We start from the raw sequence: 26409 nt of genomic DNA, 5'->3' as shown, positions 1-26409 counted from the left end.
ACATGCTCCAATCATGGACTTGTTTCAAAACTAGGAAAATGGAGGACAATAAAATGCAAAAAAAATACTAAATATAAATAGCTTGGCCTACCTTTCTAGTAGTCAGTCGAACACCAACTAACGGAAAATATTTTTTGTGACATAAAGGAAGACCATGCGTTTTGCAGGTTGAACCTACTTCTTCAGGGCAATAACAAGTTGTGCCAGGAGATTAGTCAGAAACAACAAACCACTAAGCCTTAAAGGGACTCCGAGCAGTGCCTGTGGGTATGCCTTTAAGCATACCCACAACTAATTAAATAATATCCTCACACCTACCGGCATGATGTTTGTAATTATATCCCCCTGGGTTCCTTGTATTTCATTGCATTGCACTGAATGGCGCTGCCGACACTGGGGAAAGTGTCGTCCTGCATAATACAATGCTGAATAAGGCATCCAAGATGGCGGCCAGAATTTCGATCGCGAAAACTACAAGGCGTAGGGTGGCGGTTTATATATCAATGGAAAGAGGAGAAAGAGAGCTTCAAAATGGTATGCATCGTTCCATAGTTACTGCACTGCTCGGAGTCCCTTCAAAATGGATGTAACTTACGGCAGTTACTAACACAAGACATTAAGGAAAGGCAAAGAGAGCACTCACTCAATCCAACAATCGATAAGGCTGAAAAGCCACTGGTGGACAGGTCTCACCTCCTCTGATAGCTGGTAGGCGTACATACTGTAGTACGGTGCTGCCGGTGAGCTGGGCACGGGTGAGCCGAATGAGGGCTCACCCTGCTGCCGCTCCAATCCTTGGTGGCGTTAAATACTATTCCCCCTCAAAGTTGTACCAACTTGAAGGGAGTTGTACCCAATTCAGGGTTCGAGGATTGTTCGATCCCCGAATTACTCTTGCGCGGGGCACGCAACACATAAAAAAAAAAAAAAAAAAAAGGGAAAACTGAAGCCCAAGGGAACTGTTAATGAAATAGAGGGGCTGCAGTGCATGGATGAAACGCATAGAGGGGGCTGGAATGGGAGGGGCACTGCTGCACATGAAAGCGGAGCCACAAGATACAGTACACGACCTAGGGGCACAAAAAGTATAAATCCAGCCTTGGATACAGTAGTGATAACCTGAAGATAACACCGTGGTAACTACAACACGGAAGCATCGGGTGGTGATTTCTCCTGCTGATTTGGCATTACCACCTTCAGAGTGGTGATATTGTGCACGGCAGTTCAGCCAGGGATAACACTTATAGCTGTATTATAAAGATCCCTTTCCGTAGTTATACAGGAAAGCAATAAGGGGGCCGGAAAAGGAACACAGCTGTAAAGCATCCTGTGTTTGTTATTTAATCAATTCCAGTAACAGAAACTAAGAAAATGCATCAATATCACTACATTATTATGCTTTTATAAATTAGCCCCATGCTGACAAAAGCATCTCTCATCTCTGTTTTAATATAGCTGATTTAGTTGATGATGATTATTTTTTTTAATTTAACCAGAAGCCCATTTACTGGCCACAGGGTTGAGCAGAACCTCTACAGACTGCAGTCTTCTGAGTGAGCTTGGTCTGTGTTCTGACACTTTGCACCCTGAACAGCATAATGAAGCAGTGCAGCAGCTCCTCCAGCACAGCCTGTGGTTGCAGCTTTACACCAGGACTGCATTTCAAAGTATATTTAGCTGCAGGTAACATTTGTGCTCTCATCTTGGTAAGCAACCAGCAGGTATACTTGGATCAGTATCTGTGCCTGGACGTGAGCTTAAATAGGCAAGATTTAGATTATTAGAGGCCCATTCGCTACAAGATTTCTTTAAGCTCATCAGACCAGTAACAGGGGACCCTGGCAGTAACAGAACACATTTCATGAGGACATTGGCCAACATCACTGCTTGCAACGACTCATTCAGAAAACATATCTTATGAGTTGCCTTTGCTTTCTTTTCATCTTATCTACACACAGCGGTGCAGCAATAGCAGATGCAGCAGCTGAGACTGCACCAGGGCCCCTATGGGACCCTCCTCCTGTCGCATCATCCTTTCTCTGTTGACATTGTGGTGGTAATTATCACTTCTGAGTGTGCTTTGAAGAATGGTAATTTACAAATCATTCATTTACTTCTGCTTACACCTCCCTCACACAGTGGTTATCCTTGGAAAGCTGGTTTTGGTGGTCTGTATTATGCAGGGGCGTAGCAATAGGGGGTGCAGAGGTAGCGACCGCATCGGGGCCCTTGGGCCGGAGGGGCCCCGAAGGGCCCTCCCTCAATTACAGTATTAGCTCTGTATTGGCCCTGTGCTCATAATAATCACTTCTATAGATACTTTGAATAGTAGTAATCATTAACACACTGTTCCCCATCCCCCTCTTGCACCCCTGACACTGTAGTTGCCATTGGCAGGTTTTGGTGCGCCGTATCAATTGTTATGTATAGAGTGCATGGGGGGGCCCCATAGTAAAACTTGCATCAGGGCCCTCAGCTCCTTAGCTACGCCACTGGTATTATGATTATTATACGCACAGTTCTGTGGACCTAAAGTGTAAAACTTGCACTAAAGTTCATGGCTCTGTAGCAGCACCACAGTCTATGCCAGGGCCAGATTTACCTTAAGGCACTTTAAGCACGTGCCTACAAGCACCTGGTGATGGAAGGGTTGCTCACTCCCGTCTCTAGTGCATCCCTTACTCCTTCTCTATGCAGAGTCCCGAGCAGAACATAAATGAAGGGTTATCAGCATTCCACTGACGTGAGTTCCCTTCAGTTGCAGGCACCACTAACTACTACCGAGGGTACCTCTGGCTACCTAATGCTAAGGGACATCTGTACCTACCTATGATGGGCAAGGGAAGTAAGGGAGAGGTTGGGCCAGTCAGCACACTTGCGGTGCGGTTTGGCAGTGGTTTGTAGGTTCATGAAGGGTGAAGTCTAGTGTGCCAGGACATCTGTTCCTATAAGGTCCTGTGATGTAAATCCAGGCCTGTTCTATACAATACCTTCAAGCACCTAGCAAGCAAAAAGGACTAAAAATAACCAGGGACGACAAAGAAGATCATAAAGAAAACCATAGATGAAGAGGGGGTTTTTTTGCTTCCCGTTTGCTGAAAAGTTATTTTGTTGATGGAGAGAAAAGGAGAAGGTAAGAGAAGCCACCAAGACAATTTCGTACATCAGCTCTCTCATCTTTGACTAGAGAAATAGCGTGCGTACTGACAGTAGACACTGGTGCCATTTCCACTCAATTCTGCAGATGAGTCCAGCACCCACCGCCCATCCCTGGTCGAGTAGCTCTCCGGTGATGTCATATCCTAGTTAATTCTTCTGTCAGTGAGTTTCAATTTCCTGTGTTTATTCCCCAGCTCCCTCGCTGACACGGAAAGGACCTGCTCTAGAATTCGAGGAATACTAACCCGCGTGGTTAGAAAGGTCACATTTTTTAGGCTTGACTTCCTCTTCGTTGGGGTCCTCCACCCTTTCCTTCCTAAACACAAAATCACATCAGCAGTTTGTTATGGCCCAGCCCTGTCATTATAAATAAGTGTGCACAGTCACAAACTGCACATTCCTTCATGTATGAATGATGGCACTTCACTCATTAATTCCTCAATCCCATGGAGTTTTATACCTTATTGGGAAACATGACACACGGCAAGGATCCTATAGTGACACAGTTCTTAGAAGTCATTCTTAGGTCATAATGGTTTTTTTTCCAGTCATGCTTGACCCAGAGGAAATGCAGCATACCGATTCACAAATGAACAGTCACATTACCAGACATGCCGGTTATTCCTAATAATCATGCTTTCTTACTGTATCTCCTGCCTCCAATGATCATTGGTATTCCTCTTGCTTATCATAAGAAACACATTGAACAACTTCTATACAGTTGCAGTTTAATCACTGAACATGATAAACATGTCATACTAATGACAGGCAGATATCAATGAGATAGACAAATATATGTGCGCTCTGCGTTACAACCAGGACTAAAGCCGCATCTACACGCGTAGATGCGGCCGCGATGTTCCTTATCAATCGAGCCGCTGATGCGGCTCGATTGATAAGATCCGACAGGACGGATCTCCTCACCGCCGATTCCCTGCTCGTTTCTCACGAGGGGACAATGGCAGGGAATCGAGCGGAAGATAAGCGGCGCCGGCGGGGAATCGAATCCGGGGGACGCGGAGGAGGCGATCTGGCGGCTAATCGAGCTGCCGGATCGCCACAACATCTCCCCGTGTAGACAGGGCTTAAAGGATACTGCAGCCGAAAGGCTGCAGAGAGATAAAACCTGCATTGTGTAGGGAAAGAAAAGGACATACTCCCCGCTCCCCTTGCTCCCTGCCGTCGGGTTCCGCTCGTCAGCCACAGCTCCCGGTACTGGCCGACTCTCCTGACCCCTGACCCGGACATACTGCGCCGCACATGCGCAGTATGTCCTGTAATCTTCGCTTCTGGCATCGCATCATGACGCCAGAAGTACGGCCACTCCCCCGCCTCCTGCATGTGCGCTCCAGCGGCTCCACTATAAAGCTACATGCTAGCTTTATAGTGGAGCCACTGGAGCGCACACGCAGGAGGCGGGGGAGTGTCCGTACTTCTGGCGTCATGATGCGACGCCAGAAGCGAAGATTACAGGACATACTGCGCATGTGCGGCGCAGTATGTCCGGGTCAGGGGTCAGGAGAGTCGGCCAGTACCGGGAGCTGTGGCTGACGAGCAGGACCCGACGGCAGGGAGCAAGGGGAGCGGTGAGTATGTCCTTTTCTTTCCCTACACAATGCAGGTTTTATCTCTCTGCAGCCTTTCGGCTGCAGTATCCTTTAAAGGATATAATGTCCAAAGTGAACCAGTTCTCCAATGCCAGTGTCAGACAATAAGAGGAGAAAAAGTAGCGTCCAGACCTCCCCTCTCAGTGGTGGGATGTGACAGGTGTCTATACAGAAAAAGAAGACAGAAGAGAGCCCGCCTATGGTGCAATAGGTTCAATTCAGTTTGCAAAGTGCAATAGACCAGTGGGGGCATTATCAAGGTTAGGTGGTAGGTCTCGAGTCCAGGCAAGCTCCGTGTGCCAGGTGATAATGACAACGCATTTTGACACACCAGTGTGTCTTCATCAAGTCAGGATTCTGGACTCTACACCTACCTCTTCTTTCCTTTATCTGACACAGATATCAATGAGATACAGGTAATAACAATAGCAAGAAAATATTACCAATGACAGCTATTACAATGACTGTCAGGTATTATAAACATGCAGGTATTGATTATAGCAAGCAGATATCAATGACATGAAGATAGCAACAAGATACGGATTCCACCAACAGGCAGGTGGTGCTAGAAAAAAAGGACGCACAGGGATGGTGGACAAAAAGGGCGCCGCCATAGACTGCAATGCAAAATATCGGCTATTCGGCGCCCGACAGGAAAAAAGGGCGTCCGAGAAATAGCGGTTACAGGGATAGTGTTAACAAAAGTTTTCGTTTACAGAATAACGTTTATAACAAATCGTTTAGAAGTTCGTTTTGAGTTTGTGTTATACTTATTTTTTCGTTTTTAAATTTCGCTTATATCAGTTTTTACTTGTTAGTTTAAAAATTTCGCTTACAAAAGTATAACAACTACATTTTCGTTTACACTTCTTTGATCATTTAAAAATTTGTTTTCATATGTATAATGCGTAAATACCATTTTCAACCTTATTGTATTCGAAATACATCGCTTTTGGTATTAACTTTGTTTTTACACTTATAATGCGTTGATTATAGTTACTAAAATATCACTTTTAATATTACTGTTATTTTAAGGTTGTTTTTACACTTATAATGCGTTGATTGTAGTTACTAAAATATCGCTTTTAATGTTACTGTTATTTTAAGATTTCTAATGCTTGTAAGGCTATCTATTGTATTGTATATATTAATATATACTTTTCTCTATTTATAATATTAATGTATACGTGATTTTAAGGCTATTTTAAAGCTATTTATTCTATTACAAATATATAAATAATTTTATTCATGTTATTTGTAGAGAAGTATTTTAAGGATTAAATATATTATTGTTTATATGTGTTTAAGGTGTTTGTGCGGTGGGGATGGTTAGGTTTAGGCATTACCAGGGGGGGTCTTAGGGTTAGGCACCAACTGGGGGGGGGGGGTCTTAGGGTTAGGCACCACCAGGGGGGTCTTAGGGTTAGGCACCACCAGGGGGGTCTTAGGGTTAGGCACCACCAGGGGGGGGGGCCTTAGGGTTAGGCACCACCAGGGGGGTCTTAGGGTTAGGCACCACCAGGGGGGTCTTAGGGTTAGGCACCACCAGGGGGTCTTAGGGTTAGGCACCACCAGGGGGGTCTAGGGGTTAGGGATAGGTACAGGGAGGGCTCTGTGTGAGAGTAAGGTTAGGTATAGTTACAGCACAATATATGTAATATATACATTTTAAATTATATATATTTAAACAAAGAGGGGTCTAGGGGTTAGGGAGAGATCTGTGTGAGCCTACAGTTTGGTATAATTACAGTAAAATATCTGTAAAACCTACCATTGCATTGCTATGCTTAATACAGGTGTAAATATCGTTTTTGTAATAGACGATATTTGACGTTTCTTTTCAGAATTCGTTTGTGGTTATAGACGGTATTTTGCCATTTCATTTCCATTTATTTAACCTATTTAGCACTAAATTTTCGTTTACAACCCCTTAAAAGAAAAATATGGTTTTGCATTAAAACTTAAAATTTCGGCTATACCCCGCACCCTTTTTTCCACGCGCCCTTTTTTGATACACGCCAGGCAGGTATTTATCCTGATGATGGCAAGATTTTCCAAAGTTACTCTAGTGATAGGCAGATACACCTACTGTATGACAGGCAGATTCTAAAGATGGGAAGATTCTATTGGCAATAGGTAAGTGAAAGCAGGAAGTGTGGCATTATTCCATCATTCCTACTAGGTAGCATTGTAGGCGACTGTTTATGTCACATGCACAGAGACTGTCCTGTGCCTATGGCACCCCATCACTCCTACTTATACCCTTGGCATGCACAGTCAGCACCACTGTACCTGTAGCCTTGGAAGCTTGGCAATGCCTGGAACACTGAGGCGTAGCTCTGGGTGGGCAAGGGGGGACATTTGTCCCCAGGCGCAGCACTAAGGGCTCACAGCATGGCCGTTGCAACCCCACGTGTCTCCACGGGGGCTGGGTGCTGAGAGCCCTAGCTCTGCCTCTGCTGGAACACAAGGCCTAGTGGAGCGGTCATCTACTAAAACCTGAACCGGGGCAATAACGAACCTTCTGATAACAGAATGGAAAATGGGTTGATTTACAAAAGCGAAAGAACACTGGATAATATTGGGGACATTTATGGTCCAGTAAACATGAGCTTTTTTATTTGAATTGTCTGCTTGTAGACAAGGCACAGAACATTTACCGTATATCGAGATTTTCTCCTGGTGGACTCAAAGCGCCAGAGCTGCAGCCACTGGGGCATGCTCTATAGGCAGTAGCAGTGTTAGGGAGTCTTGCCCAAGGTCTCCTTACTGAATAGGTGCTGCACTGCTGGCTTACTGAACAGGCAGAATTAGTTTGCAGCCCGCATTTGGGTCATAATTGTCAGCAACCACATAAATAACCTTATGTTGATAAATTCAGGCTGTATTGGAGTTCTTGCAATGGGTGAATGCAAATAAACGCCTAAATCCACTATCTCAGCAATTCTCACTATAATTCATATCACGACCTATGAGGTCACCAGGAATGCAATCATCTTACAGTGCGTGGCAGATGCATAAACAGTGTTCATGAGTTCTAACTTGTCATAAGTTGATTTAAAAACAAAACAAGTCATAACAAAAGCAATACTTCATCTTCTCCTCAGATATCGCCGCTGACCTTAAAAGGAACCCGAGATGTGAGACCTATGGAAACTGCCATATGTATTTCCTTTTAAAACAATAACATTTGCCTGGCAGTCCTACTGATCTTTCTGGTCAGTAGGGTCTAAATCCCACATCTGAAACAAGCATGCAGGTAATCTTGTCAGATTTGTCATAGACATCTGATCTGCATGCTTGTTCAGGGTCTGTAGCTTAAAGTATTAGAAGCAGAGGATCAGCAGGATAGCCAGGCAAAGTGTATTATTTTAACGGAAATTAACATGTCAGCCTCCATATACCTCTCACCTCGGGTTCACTTTAAAATGTGGGAGTGGGTCTCTGAGACACAATCATTCTAAGCACATAGCCTGCAATGCCGGGTTCCCTCCTGACCAAAAATCTGGAGCCTGGCATTAGTGGACTGTATATTTACACTGGAGATGTTATGAAGCAAAACATTTCATATTATTCCGTAGGATGAGGGAGTAAGCAACAACTACAGTATCTGTAAGGACATTTTTCTTATTTCTAGAAATGTATTTGAACTTGACCCAATCGGCAAACGATAATCTACCTGATCAAGAATCTAGAGGTTGTAGTGATCATTTTACTGGCTTACGGCATGCAGTTTAAATCAGAAATTGGCAGAAATGTATTTGAAAATTGATTGGAATGCCATGGACGATGGCGGTACTTAGGTGTTATGATTGCTGTTGGTCCTGGCGCAGCTCAGAAATCCAGGTTACTTAATGTTAATGCTCATCTTTGAAGCGACTTACTGTCAATAAGAACATGATAGATGGAGGTTAGTAGTAGGGAACCAACGTGGCCATCCAACAAGCACAAGGTGTGGACACATTTTATGAGGCTTGGTGAATATACCTTATCTGCTAATATTGTTATCTAATATAGATTTCAGAAGAAAAATGTGTTACATATAGAAAAGCAGCAGAAGGTTATTCAACAGGAAATTACTTTCAGAGACCTTTAGAGCCACAGAACAGTCTAAAGCATGCATGTCAAACTCTGGCCCGTGGGCCAAATCTGTCCCTCAGAGCCATAAAATTTGGCCCTTAAGTGGTTTCTCCACTTTGCATTATGTTTGGCCCACTCTAGACTAGCAGGGAAGGTATATTGGAGGTCAAGTGCTAGAACACGTATGGGGAGGTTGGGGAAAGCACTAAACACTATGGAACTGTATAGGGGAGGGAAGACCACTAGACATCAGGGAACTGTATAGGGGTTGGAGGGGGGCCATTAGACATCAAGGAACTTAAAGTGGACCCAAATTAAAAAAACAAAATTTCAGAAATGAAATCTACTTTCTAAATTATAATAATAAATAGCAGCCTTTTTTTCAGCTGCATGATGACAAATATAAAATATTTTACATTTATTGGAGAAACCCCTCCCTTCCTTTCAAATTGCCGGGACAGAATCCGGCAAACTGGTGGAGTAGATGGTGTCCAGCAAAGGAGGAATTGCTAATGGCTGCCACCTGTATAACCCTATTTATGAAAAAAGAATGGTGAAAAGCAGGCACTGAAATGCTCATAGGCTTGAAGGAGTGTTTATTTATCTTTGCATATGTCAGAGTGGTGCAACTAAATATTTTGAATTAAAAAAAAATGTTTGGTTTGGGTCCGCTTTAATAACGTGGCCAATGGACAATGAGGTTGGCCCACAACTAGATACCAGTGTACAATTTCAGCCCACTTTGTATTTGAGTTTGACACCCCTGGTCTAAGATTTTTGGTATCAGAACTGAGGCGATATGGGGAATTGGAAAATGAAACCCAGTAATTACCAGTTATCATAATCACAGCTATAGAATTGTGACAAACAATAACAATATTATTTGCCTTTTTCTGAGTATGTGCTGGCCATCACAGGGAAGCGGTCTAGTTCTGACCTCCAGTTGTGGGACCATTATGGAGTCTTTTCCACAGTCTGGATGCAGGGGAGTAGCAATAGGGGTTGCAGAGGTTGCGACTGCATCGGGGCCCCGAAGGGCACTCCCTCAACTGTAGTATTACCTCTCTATTGGTCCTGCTCCACATCCCCTTCTTGCACCTCTGACACTGTAGTTGCCATTGGCAGGTTTTGGTGCACCGTATAATTTATTATGTATAGAGTGCTTGGGGGGGCCCAATGTAAAACTTGCATCAGGGCCCACAGCTCATTAGCTATGCCGCTGTCTGGATGTGTAGGAGTTTTGGTGAAAGGGCTGGGTGTTTTGATGCTTAGAATTAAGGTACAGTTTGACATAATATTGACAGTAATTCTAGTATTTGTAGAGCTGAACAGAAGGTTTTTTATTTCATTTCTCAACAAAGGTGTTTGAGATAGTCAGCCACAAAATGAAATTCCATTAACCCACTGCACTGTGTTCACTATGCAGCCTGGAACCTTACCCTGCATTGCAAGCACTCCAATTGAATCTGACATGTTTCTGTTGTAATAAATCTCATCTGTCAGCCTGGCTCTATTTGGTACATTGCCAACGAGAAGGAAGCTTGTCGTCACCCCTCCCACATTTCTGCTCATCGCTGATTGGCTGAGAGCAGTTCAGTGTGAAGTTGCTGAAACTTCATCCATGCTTGTGCTCACATGTTTACAAAGCAAGCTAGCTATGACAGAGCAAATTCGAGAAGGAAAAAAAAAAGTGTAGGGAGGAAATGACATCAGGAATGGCTACAGTCAGAGGGAAACTAGATGGTCAATGTCAGGAACATAATTCTCTTCATTTACTATTTAAAATTCACTGAAATCAAAACTTGGGCAGTACAATACAGGTTATGTAAATAGAACAAGTAGTTATCTACTTATGTACAGTATGTTTTTTTTCCTGGAATAGTATGGCTGACCCTGCTGCTTTAAAAGGTTAATGTATAGATTTCTGTGTTATCCTATACTAAACGGTTTGCCTCAGTCAGATTTGTTTTGCCATGAAACCATAACAGGAAACAAACAGCTGGAAATAGCAGAACTCCAAAAGTTTATGTACTTAAAGGCTACCACAGTGTAACTTTTAACCACCTTAGCGGTATGGACGAGCTCAGCTCGTCCATCACCGCCGGTGGCTGCCGCTCAGGCCCTGCTGGGCCGATTTGCTCGCTGTAAAAAGCAGCACACGCAGCCGGCACTTTGCCAGCCGCGTGTGCTGCCCGATCGCCGCCGCAGCGCGGCGATCCGCCGCGTGCAGCGGCGAAAGAGGGTCCCCCCAGCCGCCCGAGCCCTGCGCAGCCGGAACAAACAGTTCCGGCCAGCGCTGAGGGCTGGATCGGAGGCGGCTGACGTCAGGACGTCGGCTGACGTCCATGACGTCACTCCGCTCGTCGCCATGGCGACGAGCAAAACGAAACAAGGAAGGCCGCTCATTGCGGCCTTCCTTGTTACTGCGGATCGCCGTAGGCGATCAGAAATATGGGTTAGGAGCGCCCTCTAGTGGGCTTTCATGCAGCCAACTTTCAGTTGGCTGCATGAAATCGTTTTTTTTTTATTAAAAAAAAACCCTCCCGCAGCTGCCCTGGCGATCTTAATAGAACGCCAGGGTGGTTAATATTATAAGATTTCAAACTCACAGCTTTTCATGGGCGGCAGATTTACTTCGCTGTAAATGGTTGATGTACCCAAAACAGATAATTTAGTTATTGGTGGACACGGAGCTGATAAGTCAAATAGCAGCTTATCTCTTTTGCAGTCTCCCACCATCAGAACTCTGTATTGTCCATTCTCTTTCTGAACAGAGGTAAATGGAGGCTGCCATATTTATTTCCTTTTAAACAATACTAGCTGCCTGGCAGCCCTGCTGATCTTTCTGGTCAGTAGGGTCTAAATTACACACCTGAAACAAGCATGCAGATAATCATCAGATTTTTGTCAGAAAAACCTGATCTGCAGGCTTGTTCCGGGTCTAAGGCTTAAAGTATCAGAGGCAGAGAATCAGCAGGACAGCCAGGCAATGTGTATTGTGTAAAAAGAAATAGAGATGAAAAGTCCATTTATTTCAGCAATTCAACCTAAAAGGTGAAGCTAATATATGAAATAGACTCAATGCATGCAAAGTGAGATATTTAAAGCCATTATTTGTTATAATTGTAATGATTATGGCTTACAGCTAATGAAAAACTCAAAATCAAATTCATTGACCATTAGAATATTGTGAAAAGGTTCAATATTCTAGGCTCAAAGCGTCAGACTCTAATCAGCCAATTAATCCAAAACACCAGCAAAGGGTTCCTATTTCATATATTAGTTTCACCTTTTAAGTTGAAATACTGAAATAAGGGCTGGTGCACACCGATTGGCTTTTTCAGCGTTTCTGCAGCCGCTTGCGGCTGCGGATACGCTTGGTCAATGTATCTCAATGGGGTGGTTCACACCAGAGCAGGAGGCGTTTTGCAGAAACGCATACTCCCGGGGTGAGGCATTTTTTGGATTGCGGATGCGTTTCTGCCTCAATGTTAAGTATAGGAAAAACGCAAACCGCTCTGAAAAACGCCTGTTCAGATCGGATTTGCCGGCGTTTTTGTTACAGAAGCTGTTCAGTAACAGCTTTACTGTAACAATATATGAAATCTACTACACCAAAACCGCAAAATGCTAGCTGAAACGCTACAGAAAAATAAGAAAAAGCGTTTCAAAATGTGCTAGCATTTTTGCTAGCGGTTTTTGGTGTGCACCAGGCCTTAATGTACATTTGCACGATATTCTAATTTTTCGAGTTTCACCTGTATGTCAGCCTCCATATGTCCTCACCTCTGTTCCCTTTAAGTTACATACATGGGCCAGGTTAAAATAGGCCAGCACAGCCAATAAACATTGACTTAGCCGAGAATCCAGCATATATCTCTCATGCAGATTGCAGAGGCCTGATGGCACCTACAGGAAAAACGCCCAAACGACTCCTGAGCGCATTGTTCTCCCCCTCACCCCATGGGAAGCCACTGGTTGCCCCTCCGCCCATCTCACAGCAACAGCCTGAAGGCTAACAAAGCATCGGTACTGCATCTGTCAAAGGGATCAAGTCCTGAACCCTGCTGGGTGACAGTAATCTATAGTGTGTATGTAGCCTTACTACTCCTGCTATATTGTTCCCAGTGCAGATAAATATATTTTAGGTCTAGGAGAAAAGGAAGAAAAAAAAATAGGGTGGGTGATTCAGCAATCTGAAGCCAACATCATCATTTCTAGCACCTATCACAACAGCTGACGTGAGAAGGCGACTTGGGCCAGTGCAGTAGACCCGATTGGTCTCAGCTATTTCCGCCAGAGCTTGAGGGGACGCTTGTATTGCACTTCGCAGGAGCATAGAGTGTGTATATTGTTGTATGCTGAAGCCCCTACTGGATGCTCACTGATTTTCAGGGGGCTGCCAGTGCTGGATACCAGAGGCTGAAGAGGATGGGGAAAGCCTCACTAGGATTCAGAGGCTTCCCCCTCTTGAAGCTCTTTTAATCCCTACAGGTACACTTTAAGGGAAAAAAATCCTTCCCGACTCCAGGTGGCAGTCAGATAAAATCTCTGAATCAACTCTGCTGAGAATTACGTGCTAATTATAGCTGCAAATGTCCTTCAATGCAAGGAAAGCATCCAAACCTCTTATATGAGATATAGAATTTGTTATAACTACTTCCTGTGGTAAAATATTCCACATTTTTCTCTTACTGTAAAGAACCCCTTCCTAAATAGATGAGAAATTTTTTTTTTTCCTCCATATGCAGATGATGTTTCCTTGTCCGTTGTACAAGCTTAATTTACATTTTTCATCAAGCTGTAGTAGTCACTCATAATGCATCGTCCATTTGGCAAGTAGTGATTAGTGAGAATTTCTTGCCATTTCATGGACTTTGGGGTGGATGCGGAATTTGCAGGTAGAAGAGGAACTGTGGCATTTGCACTCCATAGGCTGCCTTTTAGTTTTTGGATCAAAGTGGTGGATCTTACATTGTTCAAAAGCTCATTAGAACTGAATGTCCCTTTTGATCAGTTGTCAATATTCCTGACACACGTCAGGCCAACTATTTTCCCATGCCCAATACAACAATTAAAAAGCTAAGTTAAGATATTGCACTGTTGCAAATATGCATACAAAATAACTCAACAACACATTAAAAGTCCATTGGCCAACAATAGTTGCAATTAAGATATGTATTCACCCTGAACTGGCAAAGTAAAAATCTGCTAATCAAAAGGACACTGGACATAAGGAAAATGGCAACTGATGTGACACAACTCACTACTACAATCCCCCAGATACCAAATAAAAAAAAAAACACCAATCCACTGAACTGGAGACCTGTGACCTTTGAACCTCTGAGAAAGTCACGTGGATGAGACAGATCAGGGATTGCTAAGGCGAGTGAGCCGAGAGCAGGGGAGTGAGCAGAGAGGTACGCCGACAGCCGATTGACGTGGAGCCATTATGCGAGAGGCAATCTCCATTTACCTTCGGTACCTGCGCTTTTCTGTATGCCTGTCCAGGGACGGATCTAGGGGGGGGCAAGCGGGTATCTTGCCCCAGGCGCAGTTTGTTGAATTCTTAAAAAGGCGGCAAAATGAATGGCAGTTTAGGCGCCAAAACCTGACCTTTAGGCGCCAAAACCTGACCTTGCCCCAGGCGCAACTTGGTCTTGAGCCGTCCCTGTGCCTGTCATGGACATACATTGGATTGTTTTGAGCTTTAAATTGTTGTAAATGGAGGATTTACATTCTAGAACGGTACTACACTGTTTGTCGTCCCATATGTTTTTTACATGCTGATATTCACTGGAAGAAGATAATGTGGACGGAGCCCAATAGAGACCAGACAGGCAAGGAGGGAACGCAAGCGCATGTGATCAGGCACGTGCACAGGGGGGTGCTCTGGGTGCCCAGGCACCCCCCTTTTTAAAATCTTCAAAAAAGGCCCCTCTCGCCGTGCAAAATAAGCTCCGCCCCCGACCGCGATAAGCCCCGCCCACCCGTTGGAAGCTCCGCCCCTGCCTGGGACACTTTCAAGTGAAGAGGCCCAGACAGGAATCCTAGTGTGGCATACTAACCTCTCCCTCCACCTAGGACCCATACTGACCTCTACCTCCCCCAGCACCCATAGTGACCTCTCCCTCCACCTAGTACCCAGTGACCACTCCCTTCCCTAGCACTCACAGTGACCTCTCCCTCCACCTAGGACCCATACTGACCTCTCCCTCCCCAGCACCCACAGGGACCTCTCCCTCCATCTAGCACCCATAGAGACCTCTCCCTCCACCTAGCACCCACAGTGACCTCTATCTTACCCAGCAGCCACAGTGACCTCTTCCTCCACCTAGCACCCACAGTGACCTCTCCCTCCACCTGGGACCCATAGTGACCTCTCCCTCCCCCAGCACCCACAGTGACCTCTCCCTCCATCTAGCACCCACAGTGACCTCTCCCTCCACCTAGGACCCATAGTGACCTCTCCCTCCCCCAGCACCCACAGTGACCTCTCCCTCCATCTAGCACCCACAGTGACCTCTCCCTCCACCTAGCACCCACAGTGATCTCTCCCTCCCCAGCACCCACAGTGACCTCTCCCTCCCCCAGGACCCACAGTGACCTCTCCCTCCACCTAGGACTCACAGTGATCTCTCCCTTCCCCAGCACCCACAGTGACCTCTCCCTTCCCAGCACGCACAGTGACCTCTCCCTCCACCTAGCACCCACAGTGACCTTTCCCTTACCCAGCACCCACAGTGACCTCTCCCTCCACCTAGGACTCATAGTGACCTCTCCCTCCCCCAGCACCCACAGTGACCTCTCCCTCCACCTAGCACCCACAGTGACCTCTCCCTCCCAAGCTCTAGCAGTGATCCTGCCTACCCTAGCACCCACACTGACCTATCCCTCCCCCAGCACCCACAGTGATTTTTCCCTCCCCCAGTGGCTAACCTCCTGTCCCCTGCAGCATCCACAGGGACCTCCCATCCCAAAAGCAGCACCTACAGTGACCTCTCCCATTGCCAGCGCCCACAGTGGCTTCTCCCAACACCCAGCATCCACTCCTTCCTCCAGTAACCACACTGACTTCTCCCAGCACCCACAGTGGCCTACCCTTCCCCCAGCACCCACACTGACCTCTGCCTCCCGAGACCCACAGTGATCTCCCCCAAAGGACCCACAGTGACCTACTCCCTTTCCTCCAGCACCCATACTGACCTCTACTTTCCACAGTACCCACAGTTACTTCTCCCCCCAGCACCCACAGTGACCTACCCTTCCCCCATCAACCACACTGACCTCGACCTCCCCTAGCAGCAACTATGCCATTCATAGCAGTACCCACAGTGACCTCCCACCCCCTGCACCCACAGCAATCCCACCAATATTCAGCACCCACATTACACTCAACCAGTAATCCCCACTATAGCAAGCACCCAGTACTTGCACCAAGCACCCTGCACCCAATACTCACATCCGGCCTCAATATGGCACTTACTACTTGCATCAAACAGCCACATGACACCCAATACCTGCACCCCTTCACCCTATAGCTGGCACCCAGTACTCACAACTACATGGCACAGTACTTGCACCCAGCTCTGACGTGTCACTCACTACTCACACCTGCACACAGCCTCCACATGGCACCCACTCACATAACCAGTACTAGCACCCGAAGTACCTGCACTCAGAACCCACGTGACACACAACACCCACCCAGAGCTAGCACCCAGTGCAGGCATGGCACAAAGTATTTGCACCTATGTGATACCCAGTACCTGCACCCAACACCCACATGTTTCATCTGCAGTAGTTCCAGTTGCACTAAGCCTCCACTTGGTGCCCAACACCCACACCAAGCACTCACATATGACATCCAGTACTTGCACCCAGAACTCAAAAGGGACTGAGTACCTGAAATCAACACATACATGATGGTTGATACACACCCATACAGCCAGAATCCACATGACACCCTGTGCCAGCACCCAGAACCCACATGGTACCCATCATCTGCATTCAGCAGCATGACAATCAATACCCCCCTAGCCAGAAATGAGGAGGGGGGGAGGGGCATGCGGGGGGAAGCCATTGCCAGACCCCTTTTTTAAATTTGAGCACCCCCCACTTAAGGACCCTCTGCACGGCCCTGCATGTGATCATTTTGTATAGTCACAGAATCTGGTTAGTGTGCTCTGATCTATTGGTGCGGAGGAGATGTTAAAGTGCAGAACTTTGATCAGATGGAGTGAGAAAGTGCCAAATACCAAGATACCATGGGCTTAACAATCACCCATGCAACCCCTGCCATTGCAGGGGGGGGGGGCCCGGTGGCTTTGGGGGCTCCTCCTCCCTCACCCCAACTGCAAGGGCAGCCAATAAGCAAAAAAACCTAATTCATTCACAAAAACCGTCCCTGCTCCTCCTCCCACCATGCAGAGTAGAGTGTAGCGGGAGCATCTATTTTTTTTCTTGCTTCTAGACGCTGCTTCACAGCACAAGTACTGCCATTCCTGGGTCCCAATCACGTGACCCTCATGGGGTTTGGGAACTAAGGGGGACCCATTCTATCATTTTTGCAGGTGAGCCCTATTAAAGTCTAGTTACGACCCTGCAAGATACATTCCACAGTGTGGACTTTTGTTTGAACAACAATTTATATTGCTTGGGAATGGAATGTGGTGAAAATGGACTGCGCACTGATTTGTTGTTGTTTAATCTACTGAACTCGGACATATCAGTGGCAGAAGCAGATTCCTACACAACTATTAAACTTCTAATTTTGGACACAGTGGAAAAGTACTAAAATCCTCTTTCATGTGAAATAAACCTTTTATAGCGTGTGCAAGATTTGCTGTCAGGCTTTTAAAGGTTACCCGAAATGACATGTGACATGATAAGATAGACGCGTTTGTACAGTGCCTAGCGCACAAATAACTACGCGGTGTTCCTTTTTTCTTTCTCTGCCTGAAAGAGTTAAATATCAGGTAAGTGGCTGACTCAGTCCTGACTCAGACAGGAAGTGACTACAGTGTGACCCTCACTGATAAGAAATTCCCCTTTTTACCTCTTTCCTGCTCTCAGAAGCCATTTTCTGCTAGGAAAGTGTTTTATAGTTATTTGTGTGCTAGGCACTGCACATACACATGTCTATCATCATGTAACATGTCACTTCGGGTATCCTTTAAAGCGGCTCCTCACTACCTCTCCCAGTCGCAGAGCTCACCTTAGTGCCACAGGCTTCACCATTCAAGGTAATTGTAATTTCCCCTACAGAAACTCAAGTTAGATAAGTAAAAGTCCATCTAAATGAAAACTTGTTTGCTACACAATTAAATTGTGTTGACAAGTTATTGTAGGAATAAAAATAAATTATGCTACTAAACAGGTAAGAATCATGTAATTCACTTCACGAGCACTGAAGGGTTTTAAGCTTATAGACCAGAACTGCTCTTCTGAATGACAGTCCATTTGGTTACTATATTGGAAGGTAATGTCGCATACATGTGCAATTTATTTTTACAGTGGGACAAAAACGTACAGACATACCAAGGATTGGATGTGTATAACTGACTGACATCTGTTTGTAACTAAAACACAGAGATGCAGTAGAGTCCTGGTAAACGCTAACTCAGGCATCCAGTCTCACCTAACTGGCAAGCCTGTTGCACACAATGGGAGAGTTTCTAACTAACTTTATACAGCGGTGTGCAGAAGAAACTATTTATGCATCCTCCAGGCACGGTCCTTTCCAGTTTTTGCAGCTCCCAGCTGCTGTGCGGCGTCCTCCTACGACTCCGTGTTGTCACCTGACATGCATCAAGTCACATGGCGAATGCCGCACAAGAAGTTAAAAGGACGGCACCAGGAGGATGCGTATACAGTTTCTGCTGCACACCGCTGTACAGTTAATCTGCTGGGGGAGGTTAGTGTTTTAAGGTCCACTATCGCAAAAAAAAAAAAAATTGTAAAATTTAAAATATATGTAAACACGTAAAAATACAAAGTTCGTTTCTTCCAGAGTAAAATGAGGCATAAATTACTTTTCTCCTACAAGATGTTGCTGCCACTTACAGTAAGTAGTAGAAATCTAACAGAACTAACAGATCTTGGGCTAGTCCATTCATTCATGGGGGATTCTCAGCACGGCCTTTATTCTTTGTAAAGACAAATCCTGAAAAGGATTTATACAAAGATGCTGGCCAGCCTCCCTGCCATCTGCATACTTCTTTGGCAATTGGATGGAGCAAGTGCCATTCACTAAGTGCTTTTGCAAATAAGGAAAACCCTGAGAACTCTCCTTGAGGAGATGGGCCAGTCCAAAACCTGTTGGTTCTGTCAGATTTCTCTTACCTACTGTGACAGCAATATTGGAGAAAAGTAATTTGTGTGTCATTTTACTCTGTTAGAAATGTGCTTTGTATTTGTATGCATTTACATTTATTTAAAACGTTATGATTTTTGTGGTCGTGGTCCTTTAAAGCTGGTGACTTCTCAAGCAACCAGCAAGCAAACATATCCAGCATCAGGTAATCCCCGCAGATGTTTAGCTGTGACATCATACCCACTGGGGTGATAGTCATTTCATACTCTATAGCACAGATCTGTAAGCCCCGCTCCATAAGCACCACCATAACAAGAAGAAGCAGCCACTGAACAGGCATACCAGTTCTGACCCCCAAGCTGTATACAGGGTGGAGGAAACACAAAACGCACACAGAGCAGCTGGAGGGGAAGAGGCACACCCAATGACATGTATAGAAATGACATCAGCATGCTATGTTGTGCCCTATCAACAAATTGTATTAAAGCAAAATCCCATATCCAAACATGACATAAATGTTATAATCTTAACTGTTTATGTGCTTCATACAATTCTTAGCAGGAGCGGTCACACTTGTCAGCCTGCAACAGATCCGTGGGATCCATTGCGGTAAGCGGGCCCAGTATAGATGGGAACAGAGCCTATCAGAGTAACAATGACAAGAATGATACCAGATGACAGTTTTCAAACTAAAATTATGCTGGACTTTGTTGGCTTCATCATCTCGGAATAGAGAAGGTTTTCAACGGCGCGGTCCACACTTGTCCTGTTGCAGATCGGAATGAGTTTTAAACAGGTCCGTTTTGCAAAATAGCAGCCTCCGTTTCTGTCGTTTTTTTACTCACCCCAATTCCATCGCTCTGCATCCCAATGCCCGGCAAGTCAGATTAGGCGAGAGGTGCATACAGTATACTTCCTGTATACGTTTTTTTTAGTTACTGTATTTTTTAGATTATAAGACTCACTTTTTCTCCCCCAAAAGAGGGGAAAAAAGTCACTGCACCATATAGTCCAAATGCATGAAGTTGTGAGCACCTGTCAATACGAACCTCCAACGCGCCAACACACCGCAATGTTGAGGACTCCCTGTACTGTGCCCATGCAGAGGAGAACACTGGGGGACAAACTGGGGGACAAACGGAGGACACAAAGGAGCATAGAGGAGCATAGAGGAGGACACAAGAAGAACAGGTGGACACAGGGAGACAAGAGGTACAAAGGGGACATAATCCACAAGATGCCCCTCTCGCCATGGATGCACCAGGTTTAGTATATATTTATTTCCCCTAGTTTTTGTCCTCTAAACCTAGGTGCGTCTTATGGTGAGGAGCGTCTTATAGTCCGAAAAATACAGTACTTCTCTGTTCACACTAGGTGGCACTATACAAATTACTGTTATCTATTAGACCTTTGTTTACTCATGATGCTGCAAAACAGTATCTCACCAGTTCATTTTTCTCTGTTCACAGAGTTAGCGCCTTTGGGATTTAAAAAAGAACTCCGATCCTTAGCACTACAAGGTAAGAATTCTAACCAATGAGCCGCCTTAATGACTCCCATTATCCCTGTTCATGAAGATCTCTACTTTGACTTTGTACACTGATCATTTTTTTTGAAAGTTCTATACATTACTTTTAGGCCCTGTTCACTTTGGTCATAGTGTTCGTGGTGCCACATGTTATCCCAGCATTGCGTTGGGTACAGTGAAACAAGTAGTCAATGAAACCACTGACTTCACCTTCAACTGTTAGCACACATTTAGCAGTAATGCACTGCAACCCGTTATACTGCAACCCTACCGCCGTATTCTGAATGTCGCATGGGGGTGCATTGCAGTGCGGTAATCCATATTACAAAGCAAACTACACCACTGTGAACATGGGCTAAATAATTCCTGACTACTTCAATGCATAGTTGTATAGCAATCAGGAAAATCCTTGCAACTGGTCAACTACAACATGCATGAGCGTACAGAAGTGAAAGGCTGAACTGCATGGAACTTCAAATCAACAACTGTGCAGTTGGACCTTTCACACATTATAATCATTTACTTTACTAATCAATATGATTGGCCTTGTTATGCAAATTAATTTTCAACATTCTGTATTTCATTTAATTGGAAAAGCTATATGATTAATGCAAACTTTATGACATAAGTGGAATCATTCTTCAATGTTTGTTAAAACAGAATAACAGCTCTATCCTATGAGTGGAGGTTGGAGAGAATACACAAAGGGAACACTAGATGGCACTGTAGAAATTACGGTCATCCATTAGTTCCTAGTTTTCTCATGATTCTGAAAAATAGTATCCCACCAGTTCCTGTTCCTCTCTTGTATGCTGCTTGTCAAATTGATATGTATACCCTATAAACTTTTCTGACAAAATACCATAGTGTGGTGAAGTCATTTTTTGCGTTAAAGAAGAATTTTAACCTCGGATTGAACTTCATCCCAATCAGTAATCGATACCCCCACTCCAATGAGAAATATTTATCTTTTCTTGAATCGTCAGGGGAGGTCTGTGTGGCCGATATTGTGGCGAAACCCCTCCCACTGTGTGATGTCATGGCCAGTTTCCTGTCTGTGGACCTTGTACTTGTCTGAGGTGGTCTTCAGCGGCTGCCTTGGCATTGCCTTAATTTAATGTGTGTACCCTGTGCACACTTGTGATTATGTATGGTTGGCTGTGTGTGCGATGACGTCATCACAGCTTATTTTTTTTTTAATCAAAATGTTTTATTCAATTTTACAACCTTACAAAGCATAGCGTGCTTCAAGCTTCTCATTGCTACCACTATGAATTAGCCAAACATTTGTTTTTAGGAATAGGTGGTAACTGATGGGATGTACTGCACCTGCCATACTGTGAATGTCGCATAGGTGGTACATTGCACTGTGGCAAACACATTACAATGTGGCCGTTCTGCCACAATGCACCACTGTGAACCTAGCCTTAGGCCTACCACAGACCTGCAGAAGGCTACAATATTTGGCCGTTTTTTTTAAACGCAATCTCTGAATGCCATTACCTCAGAGTGTCTCCACCAGTTCACACCATGTTCATTTCTGCATCTTTCAGGCTGAAAAGATTGAGCTCTGGGCAAGACGTTTTCCAACATACCATTAAACATCCTTGGACACACTCAGATGTTTGGGATTGGTCACACCATGTGCTTTAGGGTATTTATGTGTCACGAGAAAAGATGAACAAGCAAACACCAAGACGTCAGTCATAAGGTTAGTCAGTATTTATAAATACAAGGATTCCCAGCACTCTTATAATGGGACTTAAAATGCTAATCAACGTGAACCTGTCATGCCACAAAAAGTAACAAACTAATGCTACAAACCTGGTCCTGTAGCTTGAGGCATCTACAAATACGTCCAATAATATTTAAGAATAAGCCAAAACCATGCTAAGGGCTCTTTTCCACTAGGCATGATCCGATCATCAGATCGCGCCCATTTTGCTGACCGCAACAGCACCACGCCTAACACTTAAATCACGGTGCGGTTTTTCCACTAATGTGATTCGTTTCCCCCAGAATCGTAATCACGAGTCTGCACAATTTTCATGTGTTTGTGCTTGTACCCAATGGATAATACTAAACGGAATTGTGGGTAGTGTAAATAGATGGAAACACGATTGCGTATGGGAACGTGTTTCCTAGTGGAAAAGAGCCCTAACACAGTTCCTACCAAAATATATTTTGAAAAATTGCTAAAAACAACAGTTTTCCTATTGAAAACTGAGTTTAAATAGACTTTTCTGCCAGGCATTGTGTCGTGTTTAAAGGTAAAACTATTGTTCCTGAATCTGTAGCAGGAGTAATCTATCCCTCCAGATCCTTTACATAGATTGTTTATGCATAGACTATCACTCTGGAACCTGATCTCCTGCTACACAAGAGGGCAGCAAGTCCCACTTCCACCATTCACCTTCATAGAAGAGACTGCCTGTCTGTCATTCAGTCTTTGGGCAGAAGGGGGCAGAACATCCTACTGGAAAAGCAGGGGGATGGGGGCGAATCAGTCAAGGCCCTCCCCTATAATGTGTACGCAGGAGCAAGGGACTGCCATGTGCAAAGAAATAGATATTTAATAACGAGATACTAAAGGTGTTAGTAGGATCTCGCTTTGTAGCAGGTTCACTTCAAAAAGTTGGTTTCTATTATTATAAATGTATTTATCTAGCTATGAAAAAAGTCCTTCAGAGCTTTTCCATTCTGTTGATTGATGGAAAGAAATTGGCTTCTGTTCACGATTTCAATCCACACAGAATTGATTTTTGGTTTCAGAGCATGGAGGCACAACATTGTTCAGCTCGCTTAGTGAAGGCGATTCACCTAGGATCTCATTTGCAGTTTGTGGGCCACTAGTTGATCGCCCAAAAAATTAAATCGATGAATGGAAAACTAAGTAATGTAAGGGTGACTTAACCCTTTAGCAGCCAAATAAAGTAAAACTGGGGGCCGAATTTTACCTGCCACTGGGGAAGTGTGTCGCCCCCAGCCTGGCAGGCTTGCAGGGTATGCAGAGTGGGCGGCTGAAGGCTTTTATAGTTACCAGTCCGGACTGCTGTATAGACTTCTTCTCTCCTCCTCTGCTGCAGCGATGTAACATTGACATGTCTTCTCAGTTCCGATCACATGATATGACATGTGATCGGGATCCAGGAGACCATGTCAACTTTACAGCTCCACCCGGTGGTGGAAGAGGGGTGATGCCATAATCTTTTCTATCACCCCTCTTCCACCACAACGGCGGATATGTAACCCCGACATGTCTTTTCGGTTCAATCACATGACATGTGATCAGAATCGAGGAGACCATGTTAGTGTTACAGCGCCACCCAGTGGTGGAAGAGGGGTGATGGAACAACCAGAATCTCTTCTATCTCCGCTCTTCCACCACCACGGCGACTATGCAACTCCGACATGTCTTCTCGGTTCCGATCACATGATACGACGTAATCGGGATGCAGGAGACCATGTCAATGTTACAACGCCACGCCAGTGTCTCTTCCAACACCGCGGCAGCGATGTAATGCAGACATATCTTCTTGGTTACGATCACATGATATGGCGTAATCGGGATGCAGGAGACCATGTCAATGTTACAACGCCAGTGTCTCTTCCAACACCGCGGCAGCGATGTAATACAGACATATCTACTTGGTTACGATCACATGATATGACGTGATTGTGATCCAACAGACAATGTCTGTGTTACAGCGCCACCTGGTGGTGGAAGAGGGGTGATGGAACAACCAGAATCTCTTCTATCTCCGCTCTTCCACCACCACGGCGACGATGCAACGCCGACATGTCTTCTCAGTTCCGATCACATGATACGACGTAATCGGGATGCAAGAGACCATGTCAATGTTACAACGCCACGCCAGTGTCTCTTCTAACACCGCGGCAGCGATGTAATACAGACATATCTACTTGGTTACGATCACATGATATGACGTGATTGTGATCCAACAGACAATATCTGTGTTACAGCGCCACCTGGTGGTGGAAGAGGGGTGATGGCATAGTCTTTTCCATCAACCCTCTTCCACCCCCACGCTAATGAGTTAAGAGAGGAAAACTGCTGCATCCAGTGGAACTCACACATACACTGAGAGGCTTCACAGCCCTCATCTAGATAATGCCCTGGCTTGGAAACAAACCTAGTACCCAGGTACTGTAACATGACAGTATGGAATATGTGAAGGCCAGGTGCCTCTGCACAGTGTCATCTCTACTCAATTCCACCACATCAGAACATATAGAGCAATGAATGAAGCAGACTTACCTGGGGAATTCCTCTCAGCACCTGCAGACCTTTCAAGCGATGCACCCAACACAACAATAAGACAAAATGCCAAATCCTCAAGGAAATGACAGCAAGCTAACAAGGTGCGCAGTGGGAGGGTTAATCACCACATACAAAGCTTTACGCCAGCACTTAGCTCTGTTAGCCAGCAAATAAAGCCTGACTAAAACCTGTTTACGACACTTCAGTAAAATAAATTCTTACTCGCTTACTAATATTGCTGTGAACAGAAGCCTAGCATTAGGATGAACACAGCCATGAAGCTACCTCCACACTGACCTCTAAGACTTCATAGAGACTTCCAGGTGTGTGCATTCACTTACCATAGGGAGAAGTTGGAGACCAGGTAACCCCAAATAGCTGATTAAAGCAGTCGCACATCTTACAGCTTGTCCAGTCCTGTAAGTCGGAACGTTCCCCAGCTCCTGTATATCCCAGTGCAGACTCGCCACTGGGCACAGCATAAGCCGGGAGGCACACAGAGAATGGCATATAACCCCTGTAGATTAGCACAGCGGCCCTGTCAGCATTTCACAAAAGCTGCTCACAAACATCCACCATTGTCCAGCATGGTCCGGGTTTAACAAAGCAAAGGCAAAATCCCTTATTTAAAGCTTTTGGGGAGAGGGAGAAGGGGCAGGCATCAGGGCAAAACTGCAGAGCTAGTTGATCTACTTGTCGCTGGACAAATGGGGGACAGGTCAGGGAAAAGCAGCGACAGACAGGCCTGTACTAATGGACATGCAGAGACGGAGGCTGGGGTCTAATGTGTGTACACCGCATAGAAACTGCATGTAAAAACTTACCGAACAGCCTTAATCATACAGTAATTACAGCTCATCACTGCCATTACAAAGCTAGAAAGCAGAGTTATTTCTATAAGGATGCAAGTTAGAGCCATGCGAATAATACTTGCTTTGAAGTGGAATTTCAGGCTTAGACTTGATTTTACCTTTCAAATACGGCTTTCATCTGTATTAAAGCAAAGCAATTGTATATGTAGTACAGCTAAGAAATTGAACATTAATAGCAAAGAAAAGTCTCATTGTTTTCCAGTACAGGAAGAGTGAAAAAAAAAACTTCAGTTATCTATGCAAAAGAGCTTCTCTGAGCTATTGACCCACTGGGTCCAATACAGTCCTGTTTTCTGAAGCACTTAAACAGTGAGAAACAGCTGAGATAAGGTTTTACTGCAGAAAAGTTGAAAGGGTCATTGGTACTTACGTATTATAACGTCTGAAGAGTTTGGGAGTTCCTTGTTTAAGTTTTGTTTGCTCCACTACCAAGATTTAACTCTTTTTGAAAAGCTGAACTCCCTGACCTCTCTCTCTGTGCGTTACTGGCCAGGGCTGGAGACTATTAAGATGAAGGAGCAGCCCAATTATACACACTCTTCACCGCTCAAGATGCAGGGGACACC

General features: G+C 44.9%; 1 protein-coding gene across 1 annotated transcript in view; it reads right to left on the bottom strand.

Annotated features, from left to right (window-relative positions):
* Positions 1–25496, bottom strand: part of PRX (periaxin) — a 104281-nt gene extending 78785 nt beyond the window's left edge. The window contains exon 1 of the mRNA XM_068250778.1: positions 25313–25496. Within this exon, the coding sequence (XP_068106879.1) occupies positions 25313–25481 (169 nt within the window). The 5' untranslated portion in view covers positions 25482–25496. The remainder of the gene's footprint in view (positions 1–25312) is intronic.
* Positions 25497–26409: the final 913 nt, after the last annotated feature.

Source organism: Hyperolius riggenbachi, chromosome 8 (assembly GCF_040937935.1).
Source record: "Hyperolius riggenbachi isolate aHypRig1 chromosome 8, aHypRig1.pri, whole genome shotgun sequence".
Lineage (NCBI taxonomy): Eukaryota > Metazoa > Chordata > Amphibia > Anura > Hyperoliidae > Hyperolius > Hyperolius riggenbachi.
The sequence above is the reverse complement of the archived record's forward strand: the minus strand, read 5'-3'. Positions and strand labels throughout refer to the sequence as shown.